This window comes from Ascaphus truei, chromosome 4 (assembly GCF_040206685.1).
Source record: "Ascaphus truei isolate aAscTru1 chromosome 4, aAscTru1.hap1, whole genome shotgun sequence".
Classification (NCBI taxonomy): Eukaryota; Metazoa; Chordata; class Amphibia; order Anura; family Ascaphidae; genus Ascaphus; species Ascaphus truei.
Window position 1 is genome coordinate 378,626,098 of NC_134486.1, and position 20,525 is coordinate 378,646,622.

Here is a 20,525-nt window from a genome sequence, read left to right on the forward strand (position 1 = left end):
GTGTCTTAGAGGAGGAACAAGATCCCACGTCCACATGGAAAACCATACTTTTTGTTGTAACTCACACTGAGGATATATGCCTGGCAGAGGCACCGTCCGCACTGTTCATGCCCGGGGGCCCCTCAGAAGGGTACCCCCTAGTCTATGCCGACCCAGCAAAATGGCGTCTCCCGCCAAATCAGGAGAGCGCACGTGCTGCTGACTGCAAGCCTGCACAGAAAGATGTCGCAACATTCTGTCCGGGTTTGGCGCGAAAATCAGAGCCCCTCCCCTGTGCTGTGAGTGACTCAGTGCAGAGCGAAAAACAATTCCTTGTAAAAGGTGCCCTTCCTTTAGATTCCACCAGGGGGAGCAAGCACGGTTATCTTCAACCATACGTGGACGCTGTGATAGACACTCTGATCTCTAAGGATGAGGATGAGATAGACTCTCTGTTCTATGATGAGGATGAGATAGACTGTCAGGGGATACACCCTAATGTGTATGTGCCCTGGCGAGCGCCAGGAATAGATCTCCTTATGCTACTGTGCCCCTGCTTGCAAGAAGCCTATGAGGAGGGAGCCGTCATGTCCCAAGTGCCACTAGACTTCAGGATCACCGAGGTAGATGGGGAGCCGTGTACACAGTGCTTTAGCCCCACCTGTGACTGTTCTAGGGGAGCACTGGCGTGGGAGCCCAGATGTGATTGTTGCGGTGCAATTTTCTTGATACCTATTGTACCCCAGCCTACAGAGCCAGCTAAGGAGCTAAGTGAACCCTTGGCGGAGAAGAGCGCGACTGCAGTGGAGGTACCAGAGCACGCCAGCTTCGTACCCACAACCACTGGCTGCATTTCAGGAGAATCTGGTGACTACCTTGCGGAGGATACCGTCATGATATCTTCCGGGGAAAAGGTGGAAGTCCCATCGGTGGCGATGCGCCTACCGGCGAACCACCCCAGCGGTGATGCAGAGTATACAGAGTCTGCTGAGGGTCCGTGTACCCTGGAAGAGGTGTCTTCTGATGTTGCGGACCCTGCTGTGGGCCCGTGTGCCCTACAATGGTCAGTCCGACCTACTACAGAGGTACCATCGGTCCTAGAATGGGGACCAGTACCTAACGCCGACAAGGGTGAGTCGACTGCCCCAGGGGTGTCGGGGGTGAGCCTCCAGGTGACCGCGGAGCACGATGGCTCCTTAAGTCTGGTCGCCCGGGTGAAGGGTTCCCCTCTGCATCGCGTCCTGGCGGAGGTGTCCTCACTAGAAGGTAGCTGTCCAGAGGAGAGAGTGGACCAGTGTCTACCGCCGATCCTTCCGGAAGAAGGGAAGCCCATCGTCAGCCAGCCGAGTGGTAAGGAACCCCCTTGTTCCTCACAGACTCCGATGGAGGTGGCCGTGAAGAAGGCCAAAGCTATGGTTCCTGAGCGGATTGTGAGCCCGTGTGCTCCGACACAAGCGGTCCCAGGACTGGGATCCAACGCTCCCGAGTTTTCAGCGCGTAAGTGGACTGCCCCAGAAGTGCCAGGGGCAGGTCCCGATACCACCAAGGTGGGAACTGACAGCGTCCCCGAGGACCTGTTGGCCACCATGAATCACCGCAGGGGTAAGGTGTCTACTTTTTCCCCCCTGCCAGGTGAAACCGAGACATTTCCCAGTGCTTGCTTCCCAGTGGAAGCCTCGCAAGTCCGTAGGGACAAGGACTGTGTAAAGGACGATCCAGGGAGACTGGCCTCCTTTACGCCCAAAAAGGAGCGTGCCATTCGCCAGGTGGTGGACCGCGGGAAAGGTCCTGGCCTCCTGGTCTACCGCATCCCTGCCGCGGATGACCGGGTAAAGGTCTGCTTCAGAGACACTGGGCTACTCCTTCCACCAGGGGGAGGAAGTAGCGAAGAGCCAGAAACTGTCGCCTTAGAGTGTGCTCTCCAAGAAATTTTTCTGGGGGAGGCTCACGGACGCAAAAGTGAGGTACCCCCATCTGATCTGGTAGGGGCACCCCACAAACGGTCTCAGCTAGTCTCGGGTATTAATGGGTGTGAAATGCATTGTAACCTGGGGTTTAAAGTCACCATTGATAAGTTGTACATATGCACTGCCTTTTCATGTATAACTGTGTACCATGCTATGTCGTTCCCCAAGCGAGGGCGTTGGGTGTTTCACCAGGGGGAGAGTGTAACCCTGGTCCCCAGCAGCTCCTGGAGACCCCCTCCCCTGGCGCAGCTCGATCGCGGGTACTGAACAACCCGACGGCTGCTTCCAAGGGTGGGGGCTGGAGCAGGGAGCAGCGCGGCTTCTCCTGCCTGCGGCCGGTTGCCGGGGACGCGATCGGGCCGTTGCTAAGGCCGCGATCGCGTCTCTAAGGTCCCGGCGGCCGCAGAGCAGGGCGCCGCCATTGCGCTTCAAGTCGCGCATGCGCAGTGATCGCGCGAGGGCAGGAGAGCCCCAGATAGGTCGCGCATGCGCAGATAGGGGTAGGGAGCTAAGGCAGCTCTTAGGAGGTCGCGCGAGAGTAGGGAAGCATAGGGAGAGCTTGAGGCGGCCATTAGGAGTTAGTGTAGGCAGAGGGGAGGACCGCACGCGGCCCCAATGTTATAGTAAGGGCCTCGGGACTACAATTCCCATGAGGCATAGCGAGGCAGGCACCAGGTGCTTGATAGGAGCCAATAGGGCTGTAGGACTGCCCTGGAGGAAAGAGATACATTTCCCGGGCTTTTGCATGAGTCACGTCAGTTGGAGCAGCGGAGCAGAAGGGGAAGGAAGGATGCAGGGAGTGAGTGCAACTCCTGCATCCAGATAGGTACCCTCACCCTCCAGGTAGGCCCCAACTCCCCACCAGGTTAGTGGGTAACTGATAAGGGACGGCCCCAGTTAGGGACTCTGCCCTTAGTGTGAGTGCTGTCTTGTCAGAGTCACAGCTATTAGTGCTGTGAGGTCTGACAGGCTGGCACTGTGTTTGTGCAGCACGGTTGCTGCACGGACCAAGTAAGTGGCTGTGCGTAGTGCAGGTAGCTAGTTATAGGGAGGATTAGGGACTAGGGTAGAGGTACACCCCAGGGCCCAGTTAGTCCCCTATGACACCAGAGGAAGCTGTATGGTATAGGGTTGGCCTTAGGATAGGAAATCCTTCACCATAGTTAGAGCAGCAAGAGGGTTGCTGTCTGATCGCGTGTTCAGAGACTGTGTTAAAGAAGCACTCCGGCTGGAGATTCCTTTCCTGTGGATGCAGAGGTGCACCCACTCCTGCAGAGAGCAGTGCAGCACGCCGTGGGATCACTGTGCGGTGCTGCTGAGCTCCAAGGATTTTCCTGACCAGGACTGGTCAGGGAGGTATTATATATTAAGTGCACCACCGGGCCCCAACACAGGGAAGCGCTATCCCTCACACTCACACTGGTCTTTATTGCTATGGACACTCAAGAGACTGAGGGGAATGTGATGATGGACATGTGGGTGGGGGGATGGTACACATTGTTCATTCAGTAAACCTGTTATCCATAATACTGTGTATGTGATTATCTGAGTGGGTTCCTATGTTAGGGTCATTCTACACGTCCATAGAATCCTACATAGGTGGAGGCGCTGAACGAAGATCCGTTCCAGAGGATTCACCCCAGGCTCTCATTAGCGGAGGCTCAGACTGCCTGTGAGCCTGCAGGTATACGCACCACACCGGTAACACTACATGTTCTACTCACCCACACTACATATGAGATTGGGTGGGGTGGAATACCCGTTACACCTAAATGGACCATAATCTCTCTGCTGTCACAGTGATCAATCAGCAGCACACTGCTCGGCAGCTCTAGTACAGGGGTGCTCAACTCGTCCTCAAGATCCCCAGATCATTATTTAAGGATAACCCAGCTTCAGCACCGGCGGCCACCGAGCCTCCTATGCTGAAGAAGGTATATCCTTAAAACCTGACCAGTGGGGGGATCCTGAGGACTAGAGTTAAGCACCCCTGTTCTAGCAGATAAGGTGGTAAACACCGTCCCTTATCAATTCACCGAGAAGTTCTCCTGTAATTTGCAATCTCAGGGAAACACTGAATGCAAAATGACATTGTGGATCTTTATATAAAATCACGGCAGCTTTGGAAAAGCCTTCGGCACGGTTTCCAAAGTTGCTATGAAGACGAGTGACTATATGACGTCTGTTGTCATGCTGTTTAGAACTAGTTCTTTTCATCAAAATGTAGAAAGTCAATTTATCCTATTATACGCGCCAGACGTGAGTGAATCTCATACAGCTTATGGTCACGATGAAAAAAGAAATAGGTGTTGTAGGGGGCAGCATAAAGAGATGGCTCGCTGGGCATATGAAATCTCATCATATGCCTGCTTCTAAAAGCAGGGATGGAAACGAGTGCCTGGTCGCCTAACTTTACTGTTGCCTGGCTCTGACCGAAAAGCACAACTGGGAGTGCGAAATCCGGTAGCTTGTGGTGGTGACCTGCAGGTCAGTCAGCCCGGCGCCGCTTAAGGCTGAGGCCACGGTGCAGTGACGCGCGCCCATGCTTGAGTACCGTGACATCACCAACTCTGAGCATGAGCGCTAGCTTGTCCTGCAGGAATTTGTAAGCGCGAGCGGGTTGGAAGAGAGGGGGGAGGGCGTGGCACATAAGAGAGGGGCGTGTAATTGCCTGCATGGGGGGTGTGTGTGTGCACATTGACTAGTGGTGATTCGTTGTTGAAGGGTCATGTGACTTAAGCGCGCTTGGAAATAAATTTTCCCTGTCTCCCCAAGCACTGAGCATTGTTAAGCGTACGTGCATGTGCGCACGCACACGCGGTGTGGACATGCGCATCGAATAACATTGATTCAATCGCGCGGCGCTGCACCGTTGCTTCAGCCCAAGTCTGTGGCAGGGGAGGGAGGAGCAGCACTATGGGATTGTTACGCTTCCATTACTTTGTTGGCGAGGCTGTGAGGAGAAGCACTCTGGGTGAAGGCCGGGGTAGGAGTTTGTGTGAGTCTGTCACTGTGTGTGTATGGGTATATGTGTGTGTATGTTTGAGTGTGTGTGTGCGTGTGCGTGTGCGTGTAGGCATTGAAACGTTGCTCTATTTTCAATATATAACAGTGTGTGCGCCTGCTAATTTTCCCTTCCCTTGTGTGTTCTGATCTTTTTATATTGCTGCTGAGTTTTATGATACATTAAAGAAGAAACTTGGTGAGACCAAAATGAAAACGTGAGTATCATTTTCTCTTATTTTTTTTTTGAGTGCTGATCCAGTATGGTTTTTTATAGTAGTATGCATCTAGCAGTATGGTTTTTTATAGTAGTATGCATCTAGCAGTATGGTTTTTTATAGTAGTATGCATCTAGCAGTATGGTTTTTTATAGTAGTATGCATCTAGCAGTATGGTTTTTTATAGTAGTATGCATCTAGCAGTATGGTTTTTTATAGTAGTATGCATCTAGCAGTATGGATGCAGGATCCCAAAACCTCCATCTAAATTATATAAAAAAACTGGGAGGCCTCGCACTTCCCCCCCCTCCCCCCCCCAGCATTTAATTTAAATGCCTTGGGGGACAGCACAGGACCTCTGCAACCACCCGCACCGCCCCCAAAAAAATCTCGCGGCCCCCAGTTTGCGCACTGCTGGAATTAAACCTGCAGAAGAAAGCCATAATGATTTATCATTGCAAATGGTTAACTTAAACAGTTATAACCTCATGGTCACAATAGGCAGTCGTTATAATATGAGGAACAATAAATAAGTAAGGATTTCACAGTAATGTATCCATTCACCATATCCTGGCAGGGACCATTTACAGTATGTAATCTAATGAGAGAAACAACCCTGTCCCGGGGACTTCCTCTTATTCTCCGCTTAGCAGCTGTCTAAATATTTGTATTTCTTGAGGTTGTGGTCATTTCAAATTTAAGACCGTTAACAATATCCCCTTATCTTAAAAACAAATACAGTAAGTGTCCAAAATAGCAATGGCTAACAAGACTGACGAAAGAGGTAAAACATGCAATAGGACGCATTTATTTTCACCCTATATTCTGGAAACGTACACATTTTAATTAGGAATCGTTGAACCTATTTACTGATAGAGGCATACAGGGAGTCACAACATGGGACTTACAATGATTTCTATTGTTGGAAGAAAAAACAATGAAGTCAGTATTAGAATTATAAATCCACCGCTTCATAAAATGTTGACTTTACTGCCTAATACCACAATGTTCACCCGTCGCCACCGGCAAAAGTTGTGTTTCGCCGGTCGGCGGCATCGCGGGATTCCCGCAATTTGATTTGTTCAAGGACCGTCACGTGATTCGGCGGCCCTTGAAAAATCAAATTTTGCCGCCGGCGGGTTTTTCGCGACGGCGACGTCGCTCCGTCGCTGGCAGCAGCAATGTATTTGATTTCTGGCGACATCGCGTCGGCGGCACTATAAGCGCGGCCTTATACTGTTGCAGGAGCGGTGGATACTAAGTAAAGATGCTGCAATTACCAATGCTATTTAGTATCTCTATGCAAAAGTTTGGAAAACCCCACCCTCCCCTCCCATAAAAAAATATTTCTTCTTGAAAGGAAAATATATAGGAAAATATATATAAATACCAATTCCAAATGTATTCCCTTTGATTGTCACCACTATGTAACCATGGTAATAAACACAAGTCCTTTTCCAAAACAGAAGGTGTTTAATGATGTTTAGGAAAGGTTACAGAATATAAGGATTAGCAGTGTGTTCAATAAAAGTAAATATTAAAAAGCACCAACTAAAAAATATATGTACTGTAGGAGGTCGTAAAAACTCATGCATTCTATTTGGCCTTGTCGCCAGCGACATCACTAAAAGGCAAATTACAACTTTCGCCGGTGGCGATGGCGACATCGGTCGCGTCACCGTCGCCAGCACTATAAGCGCGGTCTAAGGGTAAGGCAAGATAGACTTTCCTCACTACCTAAGGAGCACTGCACTGGAACAGGAGTTAATATAGAGGAACCCACATCTTTATACAGTAGGAGGAGCCAGGCTAGTCTCCCCAGTAACTTGGCAGAATCTACAGCAAGGCTACAGCAAGGCCCTTATCCTGTCATCTGTTCACATTATCCTGTCATCTGTTCACAGACAGCCATTCTGCCTTCAATACAATACACAGTAAGCCATTTTTGTTTCTCCAAAAAAGAGCTGAAGCAACAAAATCAAATACTTCTAAAGCCTGTGGAATATACTTTCAATTTTTTTTAAGCAATATACATATATATATATAATTTTTTTCCTTTGAGAGAGATCGCTGGCTTAACGTATACATTACTTCATTTGTTGAATTTTAAGTGATATTGATCTATACAACTGTTTTATTGTACACACACCATTTATGAAGAACATCATGAAAATTCAATAGTAAAACACATACACAGCAATGTTGCTTCGAACATGAATAAAATGGCCATTAAAATACTATTGTGCCAACTACATTATGTGAAAACTCAGCAAAGCTATGATGTAGAGATAAATCTAGCAATCATTAAATTCACACTAAAACTCAATAAAATGGGCTGCATCTATTGCATACAAAATACAAATTCATACAAACAGTACAGTAATATCAACTGCATTTTAAATGGTTCTCATTTTGGATTCAACAATACAGTAAATAAACAAATTGCTTAAAATAGGTCAATGGGAATTCACCATAGTTACTCTGACTATTAAATCATATAGTTTTATTAAAATTGTATGTTAATAAGGTGGAACATAAAGAACCATCAAACAATGTTAAGTATGAACTATTTATACTAGTATTATAACTAGTAACACTAGTTAAGTAGTATAGTAACACTAGTAAAGTATTATACAATAACTGCGTATTTGGTAGAAGTGGTACTTAACTTGTAAAACTTAAATACACCCTTCAACACAGGGACACAATACCCAATATAGGATGCAACATGTATTCTTCAGAACGTGCATTGGAACCCTTACAATTTGTATTCATTGCACTTTGAAGGGACCACCAACTCATCATGTTGACCAACTCTCTCGACGTGCTGTGTCACAGCTCCCTCATGTGGCAAACATGATTAAGCAACTTGGCACCCGGGATTATTATCCTGTGCCCAATGTGTTGCTGGCACCTCTGGCAGTAAAGGGGATATAGTTAATTTGTCAAATTATATTATTAAATAACGATCTCATATTAGGATAACAAATCATTTGTGAGCAGTTTTTGTGTACACCAGTGATATTAGTTCTTGATTTAAAGAAGAAAAACAAAATACTTACTTCATAATTCCAAGAGGATCTAAATCTTCTTCTTCCTCTTCCTCCTCCTCCTCCCTTTCTTCTACAGGTTTATTATGACTTCTGGATGTGATGTGGGGAAGGACTTCATCTGAGGATGTTTCATTTTTAAAGAAATCCTCCTCGTCAGGCTGATTTGCATCAATATTTTCAACTGGTGAGTCAACAAAGTCACTGATTCTTGACCCTGCGAAAATTATTCAGCGTTACCCATCTGTATTTCTAAGCACTTGTCAATACTACTATTTCGTATCCAAATTATTTGCTAGATGTCATCAAGCGTAAATAGTGATATGCGTTTTGTGCACATCTAATGTTTAAATTGAGTAGCAGGAAGATCTGGAATCCACTATGAGCAACGTAACCTTTACGAGTGATGTGTCAAATGTCACGGCCTGGAACATTGCTAAAAACAAATGACAGATTGGTTGTTTCATTGTTTCCAATACAAATTGCTTGACATCTGTCTAGGAATATGGATGATATTATACATTAAGTGTCACTGGTTTGACATGTTGACTTACACTTTAATGAACAAGTTTATCTTGTCCCTTTAACTCTATTGTGGAGGATAATTTAAATACTGTAGCAAATTGAATAAGTTGGTAGTTGATTACATCTTTAACCAGTGTTCTTCATGTCTTTGCAAACACAATATTATAATCATACAATGTCTCGTGTGTCACTATATATGTGTCCAGGCTATTACATTTTGAGCTAAATAACAAAGGGTTATATATGGAACTGCAATTGGCATTAGATAGTGAGGCATTTAAAGTGAGCTTTTTAAGTGATAAATATAGTTAGACTATAGTTGGACTAGAGGTGACTGGGGACTGCATCTTTCTGCAAACTTTTTGACTCACGACAACAAACGGTAACACTATAATCCCATTCTTGCTAACCTGCATAATTTAACCCTCCACCCCTTTACAACTTCTTTCACTGCAGCCTCTCCCAAAACTGACCGCACAAAACACTGAAACCCTGAACTGACTCTAGCATTGCAATGCACCAAAACATTTGACAAGGAACAGGCACACCACTGCTGTTTAGTCTGCACACACTCACTTTGTTCAAAACAGCTCCTTGCAGCACTGCCTACCTCTGGCAAAATGAACCTGCTCTGTATCTTAACATTTTTTTTTCTCCTGGCCTCATGGAGATGTTACTCTCTCTATACACTACAAACTCCTGAATCCTGGCCCACACCCAACATCACCATACATCCTGGACTACTCAAAAGCCTTGCACTATCTACTGAATGTTGGTGGAGAACTCTAAAAACGAGCACACCAACCACTGCTCACTATAATGGCAAACCCCACAAATTTACAACCTCCAAACAACTACCCAAATTCCTACTCGTACTGTTACTCTCCTTAGCAGGTGATATTGAACCTAACCCAGGTCCTCCCATTTCAGCTCTGTCCCATGCCCCTGAGAATCCCACCTTTAAATTCCAAAAAGGCCTATCTGTCGCCCATATAAATATCCGGAGCCTGCTGCCCAAACTGGACGAACTAAGAGCATGGTGCCTTATGCATAAACCCAAAGCCATCATTCTTACAGAAACATGGCTATCCCGTAAAACCCCTGATGCAAATATAGCCATTCAGGGATACTCTATTTTTAGGAGAGATAGGTCAAAGAGAGGAGGAGGGGTGTTATTTTATATTGCAGACACCTTACAATTTACACTGTTAAATTGCCCACCAAGCCCACCCTCCTTTGAAATTCTAGTTGGCAAAATCTGCCTCCCCTTTTCTAAGCCCATCTTGCTTGCTGGCATCTACCGCCCCCCTAAAGCCCCTCTACAATCCCTGACTGATATCACCCAATTTCTTGGCTCCATTTCCTCTCTGAATGAGAAGAGTGAGCTGCTAGTTCTTGGGGATTTCAACTTCAATTGGCTTGACCCTAAAAACCACAAAATCCAGATACAACTCAAGTCACTTAACCTATCGCAACTCATTTCCCAACCCACACGGATAAACCTGAAATCGCATAACCATTCCTTGCTAGACTGGATTCTCTCCTCAAACCACAGCAGAATCCAATCCTCTGGCATCCTTCCTGACATTTTCAGTGACCATGCAATAGTGTACTGTGTAAGGAAAATTAAACCGCCCCAATCAAGCCCTAAAGTTCTCCTCACTAGAACATTTAAAAACTTTAACCCACAACAGTTTCTGGATGACCTCACCAACTGCCCATGGCACAGAATCGATTTAATTCCCAACCCTGATTCTGCACTCGACTATTTCCAATCCGAGTTCTTAAAACTCTGCGATACCCATGCTCCACTACGCAAAATAAGGGTACGAGGGGCCCACATTCCATGGGTTACAACTGACCTTATTGCACTCTACCAGCTCAGGGATACCTTGTGGAAAAGCTACAAAGTAACTGGCACTACCAAGGATCTCAATCACTACAGATGCATGCGGAACATGTGCACAAGGCAAACAAGGCAATCTCCACCAAAATACAACAAACCCAGCTAACTTCTGGAAGGTTATCAACAATATATTCCAGCCTCCTAACCATCAACAACCAAGTAATATCGCTTAGGGGGATATTACTCTGACAAACCCCATTGACATTGCAAATGCATTCAATGATTACTTTGTGGGGTGTGCCACTAACTTATTAGCAAAACGCAGCCCAAACCACAAACCTGAATCTCATCCTGGGAGTACCCCTATAGTCCCACCCCCTCCCAACACTGCCCACAATTTTCAATTTGGCCTAGTATCTGAAGAGGAGATTATACAAGCGCTCCTCAAACTAAAACTAAGCAGCCAATGTGGACCTAACTTACTACAATCTAGGTTCCTACGACTTGGTGCCCCAGCCATTGCCAAACCAATTGCGTCCATAGTCAACTCTATCCTGTCTGCAGGCCATATCCATAAGACCTGGAAAACTGCCAGAGTTGTCCCAATCTTCAAAAGTGGGGACAAAAACACAGTCTCAAACTACAGGCCAATCTCACTTCTCCCAATTCTATCCAAAGTCATGGAAAAATGTGTCCACTCCCAATTAAGCGATTTCTATACCAAGACAAATTTCCATAGCCAATTCCAATCTGGGTTTTGTCCCAAACACTCCACCGTAACTACCCTGCTAAAAGTTTGCAATGAAATCCAGTGTGGAATGAACGGGGACAACTCACTGGTGCAGTATTCCTAGATTTTGCAAAGGCTTTTGACACAGTTGATCATGCTATCCTGCTAAACAAACTCCAGAGCTCTGGAATAGGGAAGCATGCTTTAAACTGGTTTCAGTCCTACCTATCAGGAAGATCCCAACATGTGCCATCTCAGGCTCTAACTCCAACCCCCTGGATATCACCTGTGGTGTCCCGCAAGGCTCTGTTCTGGGCCCCTACTCTTCTCAGTGTTCATTAATGATCTTCCCACAGCTTGTAAGGAAGCCTCAATACACATGTATGCAGACAACACAATCCTATATGCACACAGCCATAGCCTCTCTGACCTTCTACACATACTTCAGTCTGACTTTTTGAGACTCGTAAACTGGATTTCCCAAAACAAACTGTTTTTAAACACTGACAAGACTGTAACAATGGTGTTTGGGATCAAGACTAAATTTTTAAAGCTTCCAGTGACTGAGCTCCTGATTAGAACCAACGCTAACACCACCCTAACCCCTGCCACTAGTTTTAAATACCTGGGCTTATGGTTTGACTCCCACTTAACATTCGGGATGCACATTGATACCCTGACAACCAAGACCTATGCCAAACTAGGGGTACTTTACAGGAACAAATCCTCCCTAAGTCTCCTGGTCAGAAAGCGTATTGCACAGCAGATGCTAATGCCAATTATTGACTATGGAGACATAGTATATGGCTCAGCACCTCAAACCCACCTTGGCAAACTTGACACCCTCTACAATTCAATTTGTCGTTTTGTTCTCCAATGCAACTACAACACACATCACTGCGATATGCTCAAAGAACTAGATTGGTCATCACTAGAGTCTAGGCGCAAAGTTCATCTTTCCTGTCTTACCTTTAAATTCTTCATGGGCAAGCTACCCAGCTATCTGAACAAGCTCCTCACCCCTACCACTTGCAGCACTTATCACCTGAGATCAGACTCCAAAAGACTGTTCATTGTCCCAAGGCTCAACAAAGTATCCGGATGTTCCTCTTTCTCCTACCATGCACCCCAAAACTGGAACAACCTACGAGAGACTCTCACATCCACCACCAGTTTAAGTTCTTTCAAATCTAAGGCTGTCTCACACTTTAATCTGGTCTGTAACTGTTTCATACGCCCATAATATATATTTTCTTTAACTATGCACGCAATGTCTTGTATATAATGTATACCCTGTTCATTTATGTAACTGTATTTGTAACCATGTATTATTTGTCTTAACTCTGTGCCCAGGACATACTTGAAAACGAGAGGTAACTCTCAATGTATTACTTCCTGGTAAAATATTTTATAAATAAATAAATGACATGCAAATGAGCACACAGGGTTACCTTTTACTTCTTACTCATTTTAACATGGACCCCTATAAACGTATGCCTGCCACATTACACAGCTTTTCAGCACAGCCTGGGTTAAAGAAGTGCCAAGCCAGTAAACATACTCACAGACAGCCGTTTCAACCTTTGGGTCTCATCAGTGCGAGGTTGGTTATTGGTTTTGCAATGTGAAGCTGGAAGCGGTTTCAACCATTATATAAGATATGGTGTGTAAAAAAAAGGGACAAAACCCCTCCACCGTACAGTGTACAGATAATAAAAATACCACTTATGAGCACATTTATATGTCTCAGACTTGTCCACAAATCTGCCCCTCGCCATTATCACTTAGCATATCATATGCTTCCACTGCACTGAATACGGAAAACTTCTACTTGTTTATAGCTATTGTACCTATTGCCAACTGCAAATTCACAGTTTAACGAGTAGGCCCAAAAGGCTCATGTGTAACATGAAGTACAATGGAAAAGCACGCTGGAGGATCTGTACAAGAGCATATACTATGCAATGTATATCGATATATCGATATAGAAGAGAAGGCTCACTTACAGCGAAGGAAGTATTTCTTCCGTATCTACAATATGGAATAAACGCTCGTATGGAGCTTCCTGCTGGAGTGGGCATCTTCCATACTACTTAGGGCTTAAGACAGAGATTCTCAACTCCAGTCCTCAAGACACCCCAAAGGTCAGGTTTTAAGGATATCCCTACTTCAGTACAGATGGCTCAATCAGCGACTCGGTCCTCGACTATATAATTATCAGTCATTGATTGAGCCACTGACTGAGCCACCTGTGCTGAAGCAGGGATATCCTTAAAACCTGACCTGTGGGGGGGGGGTCTTGAGGAGTGGAGTTGAGAACCCCTGGGTTCCGGGATTGCGACCTGGAAGCAGATGGCCGACCAGGGGCATAGATAGAGGACCTCCGTCCTCAGGTGGATACACAAAATTAAGTCTCATACACGTGAGAGGGCTCAGAACATAAATCCATTTTTATATTCCAAAGGCTTAAGTGCACATGCTTAAAATGTTTTAAAAGATATAAATAAAAGGGTAAAAAAAATGGGGAACGTTTTGATTCTCTTTCAGTGCTGCTGGGGCAGAAAGCGCATTGCTACACATGGACTACAATTCCAATCTACAGAGTTTGGGCACTTCTAAAAGCTAAATACGTTCAGGTCCCTTTGAAGATTTAGTAAACATATTTTATATCTAAACAAAACAGCAAGGCTGCAGAAATAATTCCCAAGACACCTCGTAATTGTGTGCACACTCATATAGATTTGTTGTTCGGGACAGTTTAAACGTTAAACCTCATGGTTAGATCAGGAGTTGTGAAGATATTTTAAAAAAACAGAATATTTATTCAAATGACATAAAATAAATTGTACATAATGTGTATTAAAACTTGAAGGGGGAGGAGAGAGTAGTATATACTGGGATTGTAAATATAAGTATCCAATAAGTTCTTATACTGATAAGTGTATAATACAGGAATAAGTGTTCTTATAGAGGTACTTATGGTGGCTGGTAGCAATAAAGATAGGGCAAATCCTAACAGTATATAAGAGAGGTAGCGAGTGAATATACAGGCATACCCTGCATTAACGTACGCAATGGGACCGGAGCATGTATGTAAAGCGAAAATGTACTTAAAGTGAAGCACTACCTTTTCCCCATTTATCAATGCATGTACCTTACTGCAATCATCATATACGTGCATAACTGATGTAAATAACGCATGTGTAACAGGCTCTATAGTCTCCCCGCTTGCGCACAGCTTTGGTACAGGTAGGGAGCCGATATTGCTGTTCAGGATGTGCTGACAGGCACATGCGTGAGCTGCCGCATGACTATTGAGCGAGATGTACTTACTCGCGAGTGTACTTAAAGTGAGTGTCCTTAAACCGGGGTATGCCTGTATCTATTCACCTGAGGATCCAGTGTACCTTAAATACATTGGACTCAAATCACAGGATGATAGCTGTGATTATGGTCTAAAGTAAGAGAGCGTTTAAAGAGTTGGCTACAAGCTCATAAGTGCTCTTGTATTTTAGAGGTGGTCTCAGTATGTCAGAGTAAACTGTGCTAATGAGAGGTTACCTTGGTATACAGGGCTGGCACTAGATAGAGCCTTTTAAACTCTGTGTAATAGCTCAGCACAAGTGTCTGCAGATCCTTCCTCAGTCAGTACCAAGATAGGCTAATATATATGCATATACCTGATAGCACCGAGTGTATTAATGTATAAATAATACATTGTACGTCAGACATCATGAGGGGCAGGGCCTAATAGTGGGAAAGGAGACAGCATTTGTAGCTAGTGTATACCATATATACATATGCCCTGATTATTAGAACTACAGTACAGTATATAGGAATACCAAATGACATTACATAGGGTAATCTGCCCTTTAAGAGTTCAGTTCTTCTTATAGATTGAGATTAATTTTGAGCACTGGTACATTTGAGAGCTAACTAGGCACTTTGCTACTGTATAAGACAGCTCCCATTTACTTACATTGGACTAGAATTTCAGCCAATATCCTGAGATTTGTGTGCAATGTATTATTTATACACTAATGTAGCAGGCTTCCCCCTAGCCCTCTTACTACCGCGGTAGCCATTACAGGATCGCGCGTGTGCAGTAAAGATAGCGCACGCGGTCCCAATGCTACAGAGGTCCTGAGTGGACTACATTCCCAGCAGCCTCTGGGGATTGCCCTTTCACCCACATCACGTGCAGCCAGCCAGCAAATAGGGTTTTGCAGCTTCTCCTGTGGAGGAAGGATACAATGTTGCGGGGACCACGTTTTTCAGTTGGAGCTGGGAGCAGGAAGGGGGAGGAAGTGTGTAAGGAGCAAGGCTCTTACACTAGGCCAGGTTACCCCCAGGTAGGTCCCACTCCCCACTAGGTTAGTGGGTAAGTTCTTAGGGAAGGCCCCTTAGATAGGGACCCTGCCCTTAGGTGTGTGGAAGTCTAGTCAGTGACACAGTTGCAGTGCTGTGTGCTCTGACTAGGAAATACAGTGTGGCTTTGAAGTGCAGCCACAGCAGTCATCTGGCTGTGTTAGTGAGAGGCCCCTCATAGGAAGAAAGGGGGTTGTTTTCTAGTTGTTCAATGTGTGTGCAGTCTTGTCAGTGTCATGGCTGTCAGTGCTGTGAGTGCTGACAAGAAGGCACAGTGTGTGTGCAGTGTATCTGCAGGTACCAGGTTGTGTGCAGTGTAGCTGCAGGTACCAGGTTGGTTGCAGTGTGTTTGCTGCAGGTTCGGGGTGAGTGCAGTGGGTTGCTGCAGGTACAGTTAGTGCAGTGGGTTGCTGCAGGTATTAGGGAGAAGTTAGTGAGAGGGAATCCGGGAGGTGAAGGGAGAGGTAGTGTGGGTGCAGGGTGTCAGTGACCCACCTGCATAGGACAGGCTACCCCGTAGGCCCCTAAGAGTGTTCCCTGAAGTCACCAAAGGTTGCTGTGCTGCAGGACGCCCATAGTGGTAGCGAGCATCACCCGTCACTGTGTAGACAGCTAGGGACCAAGGGACAAGCGTGCGGAGCAGGTTTTGCTGACGAGTCGTCTGGGACCAGACGGTTGAACATTGAGACCCAGGAGGCAGACCACTGATTCACCTGACCCTTTGCGAAGAGGTACCGGTCACCGCCGTGACCGGAAGGTACTATAACAACAAGTGCACCAACACCGGTCAACAGGCGCTGATCCCGCCTTAGGCTAAACTCTTTAGGAACACTGAGCGAGTGGCTACAGAACTGAGCCTATACTAATAGTATCATACATGGACACGGTGTGTGGGGCACGCGGTGAGGGGACGGAGACGTTACTCCTGATGAGAGTGGCCGATTCACTAAGGTTGTATGAGCGTTAGAGTATAAGTGTGTAAGATATATGTTATGTTCAGTAAAGCCCTTTGCTATTTCACACCCAGTGTATGTGTTCATTTGTATGTGTCCTGCGAGGAACAACTCCCGCTCTGCTGGGAGCCATCGCAGGTGGAGGCGCTGCACCATATATTAGTAGTAAGAGTAATTCACCTCAGGTTCCCCGTGGCGGAAGCTCAGCCCTCCTGGTTGCCAAACAGGTACAGCACCACACTGATAAGTAGTCAGATACACCTACCCACCCCAATCTCACTTAGTGTAGCCCTCTTACCCCCACCCTAATACTATCAGAGCTATTAGCATTGTTAGATTTATTTAGGGAACCCAAATAAACTGTAAAATTCTTTACAAAAGGTTTCTGTCTGGCTGGCTATGTGGGACTGTAACTTTAACTGACCCTGATCCTTTTCTCCTCTTAACCCACAAGATACAGATAACATTTACCCAAGAATTCCAGCAGCTCGGGGCAGACAGCTAATTCTTTGTCCTTGGAGACAGATTTCACAAGGTCATTGAATGCCGCTCTTCGATCTCGGATGTCAGATTCTCCCACAAATAGAAGCTTCCTTGGAAAAGGTGGCAATGAAAGTTTGGGGAAACGATCACAAATCTTCTGGTAAAACTCTTCAATCTCACTGTATTTTCGAGACACCTTTCAAGACACAAACAATATCAAATTGGTAATACGTGCCAATGTAACATGTCCACATGTACAGCAGGTGATATTGAAGACCCTGCAATTCCCTCATACATTCAGCATGGTAAAGGATACAGAAATAATATTTAATTTGCTTGTGATTAGGAATATTATTCTGCAACAATCGCCATTCAAAAATCTTAAATAACCGAATTATAACACTAAAACTTTTTTTTTTAAACAGTTGTCACAGACTTCAGTTGAGTCTCACTTTATTGATTGCTAACTATTTATTGACATTTTCACAGATCTTTACAGGCATAATATAGTGTGTACAGAGATTTTGAAACTTCGCAGGTCTCTTGTTCATGTACTGTATATACTCTTGGTACTGATAACAGATGGGATGGAAATAAATCTATTCATTTTAGATTTATTCCCTGCTGTGTAATCTATTTCCAGTTTGAAGCTCCCATTCATGCTGGTCTAAAGGAAGTCAGACCGGATAACGTCACAGCTTCCTATTGGTCTGCATGATGCGGGACATTTAAACGCCCTCATTATGTTAGGCACACAGTTTCTCTGACTGCAGAGATCCCGGCACCCGGTCTAGGACATTTGATCGTGGCTGTTTTGCCACCACCAAATAGCCACCGGCGCTTCTCTGCAACTCCACCGCTGGAAGCTGCCGCTAGCCACTTCGCCGCTGGTTGCTGAAGTAAGTAAACCCCCTACCATAAGCCCTTATCCTAAAAACCCCTACTCTAACCACTAAAAAACCCTTAAATTAAGCCCCTACCCAAAGTCCCCTTAATAACCCCATACCTCAAGTCCCTTAAATTAACCCCTACCCTAAAACCCTTAAAATAACCCCTACCCTAAAACCCTTAAAATAACCCCTACCCTAACCGCTAAAACCCTTAAAATAACCCCCTACCCTAACCGCTAAAACCCTTAAAATAACCCCCTACCATAACTGCTAAAACCCTTAAATTAACCCCTACCCTAACCGCTAAAACCCTTTAAATAACCCCTACCCTAACTGCTAAAACCCTTAAATTAACCCCTACCCTAACCGCTAAAACCCTTAAAATAACCCCCCTACCATAACTGCTAAAACCCTTAAATTAACCCCCTACCCTAACCGCTAAACCCCTTAAATTAACCCCCTACCCCAACCGCTAAAACCCTTAAATTAACCCCTACCCTAAAGGCGGCCGGCGATGGAGGTTCCAGCAGTGAATCGGCTGTGGCGGAGGGCCCATGTGCGGCGAAGCTGCGGCATCCATTAGGTCACGGCGAAACAGCCGCGACCAAATGTCCCATTCTGTACTGGCACCCCTACGGAGGTAAGTAGCTCAGGAAGCAGGGAGTCCCCGAGTTGACATTAACACAGTTCAGCTCCGAAGACCCCCTGCTTCAATTTTCTGCTCTAATGCACAGGAATTCATGCGTTACTTAGGGTATGTCATTCATTTTTTTAAATCCGATTTACAGAATGCAGCTTCTCTTTTTAAATGATTACATTACATTGTAAGAAACAAAATGGTAATATTTTTATTTCACAACCAGAAAAGATAAAACATGTGAAACCCACAACAGCAAATACCACGGCATACTGTATACAGAGCCTTTGTGATTTCAAGTTGTCGACAATTAAGGGCTCATACCTCCTGTAGCTAAATGCAGGAGAAATTACAATGTTGCTCTAATCAGGCCTGAGTTAGTGAACTACAGTGTATACATAATGTCACTATAAAAGTATATTGAAAAAATTAGCGTGTGATCATAATAAAAATGTTATTATCTTCTACCATAAAAGTCCACATTGTAGATGTAGATGATCAGTTGTGAATGAATAATCAACACATAGGCAGGGCTATGGGTCAGAGACCTAACATCACCGAGTTTTCCAAGATGTATAAATGTTTGCAAGTTCTATGATTTCTCTCTTCAAACTGCATACAGTTCATGTATATTTTCTTCTGAAATGTCCATTTGAACACTACTGTGTGTGCATCATGATTTAGAAAACAACAAATTCCAATGCATACCCCAGAATGCCTCACAACAGGGAGGGCAAAATCCCGGGACGCCTAGACATCTAGTCCGGCAGTGGGGGGTAGAGAGAGCAAAGAGCGGAGGGATGCAAAGCAAGGCGCGAGTGATGTGAGCCGGGGGTGATCGAGGTGCACAGAGGGGCGGTGCAATCCGTGCCTATGTCCAACCACCGCGCTCGATTTTGCCAGTGCAGCTAACTTGATGCAGAGGGAAGGGGAAGAGTTTGTGTGTCGATTTGTCAGTTTGTGCCAGTGAGTGTAACAGGGATCGTGTGTGTGTGTCAGTGAGTGTGCCATGCGTGTGTATCCCAGATGCACGTTGACACACAGAGCCACTGATAGAAGAGAGGAGGGAAGGGTCGTTATAGGCCCCTTTCGTACACCGTCTTCTAGAAATTCTAGCTGACACCTAAGTGTTTTATATTTTCGACCACCCCTGCTTATAATTAGGTTTCATATTATATTTAAATGAAGACTGGACACAAGCACCGAGATATTTCACGCAAGAGCAGGGTGCAGGGAGTTAATAAAAAACAACAACACTTAAACACTAATTAAAATATTGGTGGAAACCTAACATCAAATAAATATATACAGAATAACTGTAAAAACCAGCCCAAACTCATAAGTAAGATCCAGTGAAAGTACCAAGGAATGTACTGTATGTAGTCACAAGATCAGTGTAGCCTATGAGCGTTTAGTTCTGAGAGCAGAGACTGGAGATGAGAGGGTTAACTTCGCCTGTCATGTTTCTATGTCAACCAGGAGCTAGTTAAGACCCCTCTAGCCTGCCCTCGGGTTAACCACAAAGAAGCGTCGTTGTGACGTGCGCTGGTCACACGGGTGATGTCACTTCTTCAGCCAAACCAGTCCTGGCTGGTCCTCTTTAAGAGCCGAGCGTCCCCGTTAGTATCTGTGGTCTGCGGGGAACGCAGGCTCAGAACGTATACTTCCTTCATTTAGCACATGATGTTCTCGCTGAATAAGAAGCAATAGGAACATTAGAAAAAAAAAACGTACGGTACCTGTTATCACTCGGTTTACTCCCAACAATTGACTTTAAATTTCATTTCTTCAGATGCTTGCCATTTATTGTTATATTATTCCATTGTAGGATTACTACAACCAGGGCCTCAGATTCATTTCTCACGGAACAGCATTA

General features: G+C 45.2%; 1 protein-coding gene across 2 annotated transcripts in view; it reads right to left on the bottom strand.

Annotated features, from left to right (window-relative positions):
• HS1BP3 (HCLS1 binding protein 3) overlaps positions 1-20,525 on the bottom strand; it is a 143,201-nt gene that overhangs the window by 64,032 nt on the left and 58,644 nt on the right. For both annotated transcript variants that reach the window (XM_075598444.1, XM_075598445.1), the window contains exons 3-4: positions 17,111-17,318; positions 8,230-8,434 (exon numbers count right to left, since the gene is read on the bottom strand). In XM_075598444.1, the coding sequence (XP_075454559.1) occupies positions 8,230-8,434; positions 17,111-17,318 (413 nt within the window). The remainder of the gene's footprint in view (positions 1-8,229; positions 8,435-17,110; positions 17,319-20,525) is intronic.